The sequence below is a fragment of the Chroicocephalus ridibundus genome, chromosome Z, assembly GCF_963924245.1.
Source record: "Chroicocephalus ridibundus chromosome Z, bChrRid1.1, whole genome shotgun sequence".
NCBI lineage: Eukaryota > Metazoa > Chordata > Aves > Charadriiformes > Laridae > Chroicocephalus > Chroicocephalus ridibundus.
The window spans coordinates 86,717,667-86,731,212 of NC_086316.1; the positions used below are offsets into that span (position 1 = coordinate 86,717,667).

The 13,546-nt window shown below is 38.5% G+C and overlaps 1 protein-coding gene across 13 annotated transcripts in view; it reads left to right on the top strand.

Moving 5' to 3' along the window:
- NEDD4L (NEDD4 like E3 ubiquitin protein ligase) overlaps nt 1-13,546 on the top strand; it is a 166,923-nt gene that overhangs the window by 60,751 nt on the left and 92,626 nt on the right. For 12 of the 13 annotated variants that reach the window (XR_010069120.1, XR_010069121.1, XM_063320557.1 and 9 more), the window contains exons 3-4: nt 8,748-8,829; nt 13,389-13,427. Coding sequence is in view for 8 of the 13 variants with exons in the window: in XM_063320557.1 (XP_063176627.1) it covers nt 8,748-8,829; nt 13,389-13,427 (121 nt within the window). In the remaining 5 variants the exon portion in view is untranslated. Of the gene's footprint in view, nt 1-305; nt 320-8,747; nt 8,830-13,388; nt 13,428-13,546 lie in introns of those variants that run through there. The other variant, XM_063320565.1, reaches the window with a different exon arrangement.

A 13,546-nucleotide genomic window follows, 5' to 3' on the forward strand; every position in this document is an offset into this window, starting at 1 on the left:
ACACTGCCAGGCATGGGGCATGGGCTGCCTCCCCAGGAAGCCTGTTCCAGGGTTTGACCACTCCCTCTGTAAAGAAATGCTTCTTCATGTCCAGTCTGAGCCCCCCTGGTGCAGCTTTGAACCGTTCCAAGTTGTCCTGTCCCTGGGTCCCAGGGAGAAGAGCTCAGCACCTCCCTCTCCACGTCCTCTCCTCAGGAAGCTGCAGAGAGCCATGAGGTGGTCCCTCAGATGCCTCCTCTCCAAACCAGACAAACCCAGAGTCCTCAGCCTTCCTGGATCCATAGGAAGAAGATGACCTGAGGCCTACAAGGTTGTCAAGGTACTTGACATAAATCTGAAGTTGGTCATTTTGGGGAATATTAAAACATTCAACTTTACGTTACTTAGGCATAGAGGGAAGCATGTGCCTTTCATGGCTCAAGAAGGATTTTTTTATATCCCCCGTTACTGGTCACTAAAGAGAGTGCAGATAGGTTTGACGGGTGAGTGGGCAGGAAAAGGTGTTGGGTGAAAACTAGCCAATAGCCACATAGAGCTCCCCTCAAGACCACGGAAAGAAGTTAATTTGGATGCTGCTTCCAGAAGAAGCCTTCTCTGCCTTCGTGTTTGAGGGTATTAGTATTTCTCTAGACCGAATTACATGAGCTGTTGAGGAGTTCCTTTCATGGGTGTGGAACAGAGGCAGGAAAGGGACAACACAAAGGGAATGCGCCTGCGTTTCTTACAGAAGTAAAATTATCATCTCGTGCAAGACACGTTTCCTTTGAAACAATAAGGCTATTTTGAAACGTGAAGTTTGCCTTCATGTGACAAGCTTGGCATGCACGCACTTGCATAACAAGTGATACTAAATTTTATACTTGGGGAGGTGGTTTCAGCTTTTAAAATAAAAATAGAGCAGTGTAGGGTTTAGTAGTTTCATTGTTCTTTCACATACGCCTGTGCTCTCCGCCCCCTTCTTTTGTGCCTTTAAATAAATAAATAATACATCGGGGCACTGGCACAAGATGTTTTGAGACTTGCTTTCAAAGCTGCTTCAAGAATATATCGCAAATGCATTTCCAGACTCAAGTGAACAAATAGGAAACTATTCGTGAGCCACAGTTTCACAGTACTCTGAAATCACATACTTTTTAAAGTATGCTGATCTGGTTGGTTTGTTGGTTGTTTTTTTTTTTTTTTTTAATTTTCAGAGCTTTTAAGTCATCAGTGCTTTCTGTTGTCCTGCAGAAGAGCTAGTGTTGGAAGCTTGCCTTTTCAAGCTGAGGTTCAAATGAAAGATGGTGATTATATGTCCACAATTGCTTGAGTTTAAGAAAATACCAAATACTGAGAGTTGGCAAAACCATGGCAAATAGATAATTTTGAATGTCTGAGGGATTTCAGAAGGTCAGGAAAAAGATTTCTTAAGACATCTGATTTTTTTTTTTTTTAATGGCTGTTGCTCTGCCAAACTCTCAGTAACTCGTGATTATGATTAACATAACTTTTCTTACTAACATAATTTTCTTAGGATTCCAGTTTATTCTCCAAAGAACTGTTATCACCTTCAAAGTTCTGCTAATCTGAGCAGGCACTGACATTCTCTTTAGGTTTAGGCAGATCACGTCAAGGTAGATGAGATTATTGGTTTTGATCATTTTGGGATTTTGTAAAGAGGAATATTATAGATAGGTGTTCAAGAAATCAATGCCCATTCATCTCCAGTCACTAGTATGATAATGACTGGGCTCGTTTCTCTTTACAAAAACCTGACTTAGTCCTTTGAGTGCCTAATAATACACACTGAATATATCTACTGAATTCTGATATTAGTGGGTGATGACAGAGTCAAGTATAAGAAATTTAAAGCGTTAAAAACTGTAACCTTTTAGGCTATGACTATAGCTGTGCCTGTCTCTTTCACTGCACCTGGAGGTTTCTGCCCCGCCATTTTATTACAAATGCACCTGAAGTTGGCTTTTTTGGTGATTTCTGCAGCACTATCTGTAAAATAGGAGCCCTGTAGCAGGTAAAAGAAACTTTTACTTACACCCCCCACCTCCCCCAAATCTTCATTATAAAAATAGCGTCTCTTTCATCAAGAAATACCTTCACAGATGAAGAGGGTATTATAACATTGCTCTTTGTTCCACTACACGTAGGTTTATTATGTCCTACTGCTACAGTTGGGTCGTCTCTTTTGTGGACAGCCTGTTGGTCACAGTGATCTTGCTTGCATTGTGTGTCTGAGTCAGCCTCTCCTCTCTTTTTGCTGGTGGCGCTGGTGTTGTAATCCTCCCAGTTGAAAACTGGCCAGTGTAAAGTCGGGTACCAGGCTGGCTATGAAGAACCCAGGCTCCAGACTTATGTTTCATTTTCTATGTCCACTTTCTGTTACTACAGTAATTCTACTAGAACACCTGTGTAAATTTTCACTTAGATATTAACTACATTAACAGCTTTCAACAGCTTTCTAGAAGGCTGTGATTTTTGTCAATTTGTTCTGTTGCAGGTTTCATTAAGATTGCATTTTAACACTGGTACTGTCGTAAACATTCATACAGATCAAGTTCTCTACTTGTAGTTACCTACTTTATTATTTTGCTACGTTTCTTCATTTAATATTTTACCCTCTTCCCAAGGAAAAAAACTTCTTCTCAAAGCTTCTTCAAAGCAAACCTCTACACTGAGTTTTCCAAGCAATTTGCAAAACTGTTAGTTCAAACATATGTCAGATGTATGATATCATCTACATGAACTAAAGGGCTTAATTCTGCTCATCCAGTGTCACGCTCTTAAATTTACCTGGCATTCCGTTTTAAAACCTGATGCAAATCAGCAGTGATTCAAGTCAGAGACTGATGCTCGCAAGGAACTCTGAAATGAGTTGCTTTATTTTCAACTTATTTTTAGAGCACAATGAAAGTATTCATACATCACTTGTAATTGTGGTTACCAGGAGTGCCATATGTTGGTTTTTTTAATATTCTTTCTTCAAGAATGAATCTGTCTGCCTTATAAAAGTCAAGACGACAGTACTTCATTTTAATTCCTTGCCTCCCCTCCTTTTAATCCATCAGTTTCAGGGTGAAAGTATCTGGCAGGTACAACTTCAAACTCATGAGAGTCTGCTTTCTGTGCTCAGAAGTTCCCTCTAACCTCATTGGTTTGTTGTTTTTTCTGAGTACTCTCAGCAGGTGTCTCATTTATCATTGTGTCTTCTGTGGTCTGGATCATCAGGATTTCCTTTCTTTAACACTTCTACGAATACTGCCGTTAGACAGAAATCTGGTATTTCCTCTTGTCTTCCTGTATATTTCTTTCCAATTTTCTGGTAATTTTTACAGTGATTGTTGTGGGGTTTTTTACAGATCAGATGCTGTATTTTGTTTTTCTGCGAATTTTTCCCAGTTTTGCTGATCTTCATGTTGTTGTCTAGTAAATCTTCCATGTCAGTAGCAGTTTTCCCTTGCAAAGATGCCGTGTTCATCTAGAATACTTGTTTTTAGATAGGACTTCAGGGTGGAATTAGCCATGGTGAAGTTCCTTCAGTGCTTCAATTACTACTTTGACGCTTAGTGTCGGTCCTCTGGGATACCTTTTATATATTTTGTTTTGCTGCTGTAGTTATACTCTTAATTGTGGGTCTGTTTATTTCATTCTTTTCCCATTCTTTTATTTCTTTACCAGTTTACTCAATGCTTTTACCATGTCTGCTGTCCAAGAAGCCTCAGCTAGTCTGTCTTTGTGGTTTGTTTAGTTTTTCCTAGTAAATGTATTGGTTTCAGGAACCTCTGTTTTTATTGCTTACTGACAGACATGTACGGGATGAGATTTCTTAATAATCGGAAGGGATCAGCACCATTCTGCAGGTATTAACCTGCGTCTCAGTGTTAGGCACACATTATTTTAACTTATTGAGACCTGGTATGGCTGTGTGTATTCTGAATTTTGCTTGGCAGATCTGTTCTGATTGGCGACTGGCTTGTAACAGGCACTTTATATATAAGGATAACCATTGCTAATTGCTTTTCATATGTCCTTTAGGTAAAACACCTGAGATTAAGTTTGAGTAGATTATACAGTCTCTCAATGAGAAACACAGGCAGGCTGACTGTATTTATATATTTCAGAGGCATTCTAAAGTCCCGAACCTTTCATCTTTGTTTTTTGTGTTTCTGTTTTTCTTTCTTGGAGTCTAAAAAGACAGGTTAGACGTGGTGGTTTGTGTTTGGTTCTGGTTTGTGTTTTCTAGCTAAATCAACATCTGAGAGCAAGTGTTCTAGTGATGGATCGATGTGATTGTGTTTTCGTGACTACAGTAGTTGAATATTTTGCTTAAATTTTAATAGCAGTTACTTTTCTAAAATAGGGGCACGGGGTTTGCAGTTGCAGGCCCTTGAAGATGCCGTGAATTCACTGTGTTAGAAGGCTCCTGCTCTCATGTATGTTTTCACTAAGGAGATGTTGGTCTCCTATGTCTCTGCCCAGACATAAGTTTTGAATGGCCTGAAGAAGTTCTGCAGGTAATGCTAGAATTCAGGAGGATGAGCCTTCATTTGTGATCAACAGGAGAAGTTAAAGATGATACGGCACCAGGGTATAAGAGGAATATCCCAAAGAAACTGTAAAAACAAAACCAAATGAACAAAGCCCAACCTTAATAATTGTGAACTTGACCTTTTCTTTAACAATACTTCTCATAAAAAGGTGTTCAAGCTTATGAGGTCTTAAGTTTAAAGTGTCAGAGTACGTTCCTCGTATAAAAAAAGTGACTACTTATTGTACAGTAATGTCTTTAATGGCGCCCTTTAATGGCGCCTTCTCTTCAGAAAGATTATGTTCTTTAACATTGACACATTCTGGCTATGAGGTGTTTTGTTCTTCAAGCACAATCTTGTAGGTTTTGGAAGTTTTGTTTAGCCATTTTTCTTGTAAGAATCAATCATGCATTTTATGGGAGGGAAATGAAATCCTTGTGGCAATGTAACATGTACTTTAGCAGTATTTTGAAAAAGACATGGTTAGAGAAAAGTTGTAGTAAGTATTCACTTCACCTTGGTGCCATTTACCAAGTTTGTCCGGGATAACAACTAGAAGGAACGGAGAGGCTTGCGCTCTGCAGATTGCCTCTGTTCTGGAGCTGCAGGGAAGGCAGTCCACCCAGGTGGGAGCGTTCCTGTCGCCTGAGCAGCACGGGTGCTGGGATGCTGGGGGTGTTGGAGGGCATGGGCACCACCTGGCTGGAATGCCAGCTCTGGAGCCAGTGAATTTGGCACCAGCCCTGCTGGGCAGAGCCGGTTTTTGCAGAGCCACCTTGGAGCATCTGCTTTCTTCTCAGCATTTTCTTTTTCAGTGGGTTTATTAGCTGAGTCACAACCCTATTCACATGTTTGGAAATAGCTCAGCTCAGCATTGTGCTGAGATGAACTCTGGAGGGCTAGATACTGCAGTAGAAAGACACCTGAGTCATCCCTTTTTTTTTTTTTTTTTTTAAGATCTGCTGATTTAAACAATTTCTTTTGCTATATTTCAATTTAATTTAGACATTAACTTCACAGAAATTAGATGTGGTGGAACCTTGTCCCCAGTGGACTTGGCTGAAACCTGTAAGCTATAACAAACTGTCTTGTTTTCATTAAGACCTTCTTTTGAATTGACTAATGTAAAAACACAGCTTTTTCTGAACAAAAACATGGTTCAAGAGGATTGACTGAAATGCTTCCTTGAGCGTTTGGCCTCTGTAATATCTTTTAAACTAAGAACTAGTGTGTATTGTGCTTGAAAATAAGTTTCAATCTGTGTTTTGTCTGGATGCAGAAGATTCCCAGATTCATGATTTTGGAAGTATGTCACGTTTCAGCCCTTGCCATGCCTCCGTGTGATTACCATGATACTGCATCCTAATGAAGAAAAATTAGATGACTTCCTGTAAACTTTTGCTGAGTTAGAATTATGTGGTGAGAGAAGCAACCTAATAGACTTCAACAATATTTCTTAATGACAGATAATTCCAAGTGGAGAAGAAAACTATTACAAATTCAGCATTCTGTTCTGTGGTATCTGATACTCATGTCTGCTTATTTTCTGATGGCATGAACAGAAGTGTGTGTGGTGATTATTCTTCAGATAACTAAATTCTTTTATGAAACTTTGGCCTGGAAGCTACAGTCAGTGAATGAGATGCTGTCTGTGCCACTCTCACTAAATGAGTTTGTTGCTCTGGTCCTCATCACATGAAGGTTCACCGCTCTCTAGAACAGATCATGAGTTCAAAGCACAGAAAAAATTACCGTCAGGTTTGTTTAGGCAGCTGCAGCTTGCAGAGTTGTGAATGAAATGCTGAATTTAGCAGTATGTAAAGCAGATAATGTGACTTAAACAACTTTTTCTGTAAGGTGTCATCAAATCACATCAGTCACAGCTTCTGGACAAGAAACTGTAGTGGTAAATTTCAGGTCTTGTTTCTTTTCCTCTTGACTTGTTTCCTTATGTTCTATTTAACAGTTTTCTTCTGTCTTTTTAAATGCTCATTGCAATTCAAAAAGCTAAAAAGAAAAACAAAAAACCAAGCTGGCAGTACATTTCATGTGGCTTGAAGATGTCCTTAACAAGTGCTGTTTTCTATTTGCAATGTTCAATTTGTTCACAGACTAAGTCAGATGGTAGACTTTAGAAAACATTGAGATGACACTGTGACTGTAGAAAAGCTTGTGTGAGAGATCCACAAACATGCCTAAATGCCTCTGAATTTAAATGTTAGCAGTCAGTCTTAGTTTCTTAATGTTGTGCAGCGTTGGGGTTAAGACTTTGGTTTCACAGCCCTATAAGATTACTAATTTTGCCTTTTAGTTCTCCTTCTTCCATGTAAACTTCTTTCTTCACGTTGGCTTATGGCAGAAAGGCTCTGTTTGATTCCTCACCCACACTACAAACTGCAGGCTTCAATGAATATCTGGTTTCTACTGCTTCTTGTAATAGGCTATTTTGCCAGTAAATGTTAGGCAGCACAGTACATTAAGCAATTCAAAGCAGTATTAGCATTTCTTTTTAATCACAATGATGCTTTGTTTTCTTCTAAACCTCAGTGCTTAATGCGGAATTTAATTGCAGTTTAAGTAGATGCATTCATATGCATCTACTGATACAAATAATCAATCCAACATGATGTCTTGTTTATTCTTACTTTATTTTCACCTTACTGTGGTATTTTATTTTCCAAGTAAATTGGAATACTACAGATGTGGTATTCTTCTACTGGTACTGGGAAAGATCTAGCGAACTGTCGTCTCATACTGGTGTCATGGAGCCTTCCTCCACATCACCCCTTACTGGTAGCTGCTGTCTCCCTGCTGGAAGAAATTAGAAAGCACAGATTTGGAGGCTAGAAACCTGCAGCACAGCAACAGGGATAAGCAGCTGGAATTAGGGTGAAAGCAGTGGCATGGTTTATATCTGAAAGATGTCTGACGTAGGGAGCTGTATGTACTCTGGAATATCTCGACTTCCTTCTCCTTCTGAAAAGAGGAAGCAGGGCCAGGGGGTAGGGCGAGATCCGAGGCCAGGGTTGTCCATGCTGGCTGGGTCTGGCTCAGTGGGCAAGGCTCTCCCAAAGTGCAGATAAACTGTCATGGAAAATATCTCTAGTGATGGTTCTGCTTACTACTCTGTAGAGCTCAAGGTAGCGGTTATAATACCTCATAGCTGCAAATCTAATGGTCACTCTGCTTCACTGACCTTGGAAACCGGATTTGAATGGAGGCCGAAGCATTTGTGCAAACCTTTATGATAGTGGTTGATCTTCAGCAACCTGGCAATGAGAAGGGCCTGAAAAGCTGAAGCACAGGGTCAGTGTGCTCTTTCAGTATGGAAGGGTATCTATTTGGTATGGAAGGTGGCAGCATCTGCTTCATTAAGATTATCCAAGATGCAGGTGAGGGGCTCAGTGCCAGTGGCAGGAGTGGGGCTGCTGGTCGGTCTGGGTGCTGGCTGTTGCGGGGCAGAGTGAGTGTATCTCCCATAGACCTGGTGTGCGTGGGAGAGGACATGTGGTGTTCACAAGCATAACCCAAGTTGGACTAGCCAGTGAGCAGGAGCCGCTGGGTCCGGGCAAGGGTACCAGATGGGGAGAGGATTCGGGGGGGACCCAGGAGTGTGGGTTTCCCGTGAGACAAGTGTATGAGCACGTCTGTTAGCAGCGAGTGCCACAGTGCACCAGCTGGTGAGGAGGAGACCCATGGCACGGGCAGGAGAGCTCAGGACCTGGGCAGGGCAATCATATGGACAGAAGGGCCGTACTGGTATCATCACTGATACCATGCAGCTTGGTTTTGTGGTTCAATAAAATTGGAGCCACTTCTTCAAGATAATTCCTGTTCCCTTTTCTATCAACCTCAAGTGGCTAGTTACAGTGAGTCTCTTCTAAAACCCATAGCTCAGATTTTTTTCTTGACTCGTATTAATAGACTGCCATGTGCATGCTCATGAGCAGAAGTTGTGTGCAGGCAAGTGTTCTTGGCCATAGCAATGGGACAAAGCTGCAAGTTAAATAATCTTTAATGCTATGGTCAGTATTTAATTGAGCGTATTCAAACGCATACCTTAAAGGTTTCAGTAGCTTACTACAGTTCCTAGGTTTCACTGAAAACACTTTCACTGGAATTGTTTAGAGCTGTTATTATCCAATTAAGTGACATATATATATACTGAAATTATATTTGTCTGTAAAACTGTATTCCTATTAAATATGGCATCTTCTTTTGCAGTGACCCATACGTGAAACTTTCCTTGTATGTAGCAGATGAGAACAGAGAACTTGCTCTTGTGCAGACAAAAACTATTAAAAAGGTATGTTTATACTCTTTTTTTAATTCCATTGTTTTGGAAATATTAGGAATACTGGAAGAGAATTCTATAACATAATACAACACTTATGTAAATTGTTGCATGCATGTATAGCAACTGAATTGTGTATTTTTTTGTCAAACCAAAATAAGCGCTTGCATTTTCAGTGTGCATGATCTGTTGATAGGATCTAATATGTTGTATACTGTTCTCTAAAGCTTGGCTTATCAAATCTCATTACATCATTCACTGTTTCTTTTATGAAAGTTATATTTTAATGAAAGACATAGCTGAAATAAAGAACTAAGAAACTCTGCTTTAATTATCATTTATTTGACTTTTAGCAAAAATGATCGTTCTTTCATGTTCCCCTTCAAAATTTCCATTTTCAAAATATTCTCCTAATATGGGAATTTAAAATAGCCAAATAACAGAAGATATGCTGTAAGAAGAGCCTGGAAACGCACTGGAAATGCTTTTGTTTTCATTTTCAATTAGAACCAGAACTAAATTTTATTTGGTTTGTTAAGTTCATTCCACCCCAAACCAAAATTCCACCAGGGAATATTTGTCATTATCAGGGCCCTAAGATTTTAGAAGGATAGTTTCTTTTATTTTCTATTTTTTAACATTTTCTGGTAGTGATGGCAGAGAGGAAAAAAACCTCATAACCCATGTGAAAAGTAAGGGGAAAATAATGAGTTGTCATTTTTATGAAGGTATTTAGAATCAACAATGATTCAATTGAAATCATTATTGCAAAACTGAGTAGTGAGGAAAATTTTTTTATTGAAAACACAAAATAGCATGATGCTGTTCTAAAATCAGAACATTAGGTGTCATGAGAAACCCGATGTGAAATCTTGGAAGCGTGGAAGTTTCAAGCAGAACTTTTCACAGGACTCAGGGCACGTTTGATGTAGGAAAGTAAAAATAATTGTAAAAGATGTTGATCACATCCAGAGCTTTATTCAATTCCTGATTTCTTTTTTTAAATCAATTCAATATTTTAATTAATTTCTTAATTATTATTAGAATAATATTGCCCTTATTTGAAAAGATGTTGCTGCTATAAAAGCATGATTGCTAAAGACATGGCATATTTGGCTCCTACACATTTGAGATGTAATGGCTGCAGTGCAAAAAGTTGAAATGAGAGCATTAGGTTGGAAATTGAAGGAATAGATTGGAAATGAAGGTTGAAACGAGAGCATTAGATTGGAAAGAAATTACTGCTGGTCTGAAGTGATACTTACCTTCTTTGGATCCATGTGAAAGGAGGATGATAAAGCTTCCAAGAAGACCACCATAAACAAGAAAAAATGTAATAAAGATGGGAAGGTATTCTATTGACTGTATCAAGGAAGAGACAAACTCATGGATCTCAGCGCTGCCCTAGGAAGGAAGAGAAAAGGACAATGTTTGCACAACCACCCAACTGTAGGCAGGGCTGAGGATGAGATGATGATGATGATGTATTCCTGGGATTGCATCTGCCTTTTTTCACTGTTTCTTGTAACTGTCACTTAAAGCCTGGAGTTTCTCAGTCATTTCCATAATAGTAATATTAACTCATGTATTGTAAAGTTCTAGCAAGTAATTTCTGTTTTCAGTTGTTAAATTTCATCTCAAAACTTCTGCCCTCAAAGCAGTATTTTTCCTGCGCAATTTGCAATCTCTATTTAATAATTTCATAAATAGCAAACATCATTAGTATATATTGATTTTGAGTTAAAATCATTAACAAAAAAACACTGAAGAAAATCAATCTCAGGAGTGATTCCAAAAGACACTGCCAATTATCTCTTCAGCTCTGTAACTTTTCTTTTAACATGACAGCATCTAACCCTTCACTAGTTTCTTATTTTTCTACTCATTTTTGTCTTCCTCAGTTCAGTGGGTAACTTTCTGCGTGGCACCGTCTTGCAGGAGTGCCTTCAAGAGAGCTGATGTTTGCTCTTTTTATTCTGCTTTCACGTTACCCGTGCGTGTGTCTGACACGTACCCTGCTGTCCAGCTGCGCCCAGCCTTAGGAAGTGCTCACTCACAGCCAAAGGGATTCAATGCACCTTGTTTCCTTACTCTGAAAAAATAAAGTTATCAGGAAAATTTCCAATTCAGCTGGCATGACCTAGCTATGTTGAATTTCTGAGGCTTTTTGTTTTGATTTACCTCCCTCCACACATTTAGTTATTCCAACTGTAAGATTTGATTAATGCCTTGTGTTTGCTTTTGGAGCTGTGTTTGGAATGGCCTGCTAGAAATGCTCTCCTTTCTGCAGTAGAAAAAGCTGTATTTGCTCTTTCCTTTCTTACTATCTTGTAAGGTGCTCGTTATGTTTTTTAAATTCTTGCTACTAGACTTGTGATTTCATGTGTCAGTTCTTTCAAAAGCCTGGGTGAAGATTATCCAGTTTCTCAATTTGACTGCTGAATCTGAAGACTTCACTTCTACATCAGTTGTGACAACATCTATCTTTGTACCAATCCCTCTTAGTTATTCTGCCTTTCCCATATGTGATGTTAAACATAATTTCCTGTATCTAAACATGCTTAGTCTCCCCATTGAGCTTCATTGCTTAGTAGCATCATTTCTTTCCATGTTCTCGTTTTATTTATACGGTTGAAAAACCTTCTTTGTGTTTGTCCTAATATCCTGTGGAAGATGTAAGTCAGCTTGACTCTTGGCAGTTCTTTATCTGTACAATACTTGCCCTTTTTAGGATGTAGCTCTTTTTGCTGATGAGTCTTTTTGTTGTTGTTTCCCTGCTAATGTCCTTTATGAAGATATTCATGCATTTATTTCTGGAACCTTTCTTTACAAGTGGTTTTCTCCTTTGCTAGGATTCTAGTGTTTGTACTTGCTGACTTGACCTACTAATTGTTTGACTTGTGAAGGTGGAAGAAATTTCTGCCAGTTATAGGGCATTTACCAAAAATTGTACTGCCTAATATTCATCAATTATTTCCTGAAATTTGTATTTGTGATTAAGCAGCATTCAAAATTAATGCATTATTGATGGACAGTCATGCCCTCAAATTTAGTATGAGACCATGTTTCGTTTGTTAAATTACATGGAACCACTCTTGCCAGTAACAGCCGGATTTGATTAATCCAACTATTTAAAAAGTAACTTTTTTACTTATTACTTCTTTTTTTTTCTTTTTTTTTTTTTTTTAACTGAGTATACTGAGTACATTTGTACTCCTTAAGGCAAAAAAGCTGAAAATTTCTCTCTCCCCCCAACCCCTAGCCCCCTTACCTTTTACCTACACTCACATTATTCTTTTCCTCTACCCTTTATAGCGGTCTTTCCTTTCATGAAATATTTTCCTACTCTGTCAGGTTGTTTAGGATAAGGAGGTAGAACTTTTTTGGAGTACAGCTGTTAACTGAATGCATTGCTGTTTATAGAGGTTTAGAGTTTCGTGTATATTTTTTATACTTTTTTTTATACTGTTATTTCCTTTTGCCCTCCTTTTTCCCCCTAAATTTTCTAGAGCAGGGTTTTCAAATTTCAGTATTTGATTTCATTGATAACTAGTTCCATGTCTGTTGGCTGGGATTCAGGCGCACGTTGAAGCGGGAAGGAGCAGGCTGGGGTGACAGGAGCGCCTGGGAAGCTGCAATGTGGCCCCTCTGTTTCCCTTGTGTGGAGAGATGCAGTGCAGGGAGCCGCTCTCTCCTGGGCCTCCTACCGCTCTTGGATCCGTGTCACCGAGTGAAGTTAAACAGCCCTGACTTTCCTGCTCTGCTCAACAGAATGCTGCTGGGTGGAGAGCCAATTTTTACTGTCAGCTCTTATGGTAAATCTCTGCTATGTGAGAGAATGAGGGAATGATTTGGCATGAAAACAAAACCACTGGACAGATCAAACTTGGTTTTAAACTTATCCAAATTTGAATTGCCCAAATTATTAATGTTTGTAGTTATTATTACAGTTTGTAGTGTATTATCAATTTATTATTTCATGCTTAAGGTCCCTTAAGATTGCAACCTATATGCATTCTGTACGTTTTATTCACGTTATTAAAACAAAATTAAAATCTGCCATAGGTTTGAGGGAGATTAGGTGGAGTACCATACCTATTCAAACGAAATAACCTTTCCTTTTTTTCCTTTTTTCTTTTTTGTGTTTTATTTCCAGTGTAAGTCTTGTCCTCATTTTTGTAGCCCTAAAGTTGTCCTTGTGTTTAAAAAAAAATACATTTATTATTCTTTTTTTTTTTTATCTGAGTTTAAATGAATCCCAAGAATGAAATGTCTTCAGGTTTTATTTCTATAGGTTCTCAGTGACTTGCCTCTTCCTCATGGAATCCTGTTTATACTTAACATCTATTTTAGGATCATCTGACTCAGATATCCTCCCACATTTGGTTTACTGAGTAGAGAATTTCTAAATAATTTGATGGCAATATTTTTTTTTCCAATTTTTTTATGACATGCTGTTTCCTCCTTTTTTTTTTTCCTAGAAAATTGTCTCTTGCATGCACATTTTGACGATTACAAAATGGCAAACCTAAAGAAATTTTAGTATGTAAACATGTTTATTTCTTTTACAGACACTGAATCCAAAATGGAATGAAGAATTTTATTTTAGAGTAAGTTTCCCTTTACTTGCAATCATTATTATAACATGTACAATTAATCACATGTTTTTTTATAAGGTTGGGAAGAAGATTATTTTTTACTTGTTGTTTATATGTTTACATTAAAAAAT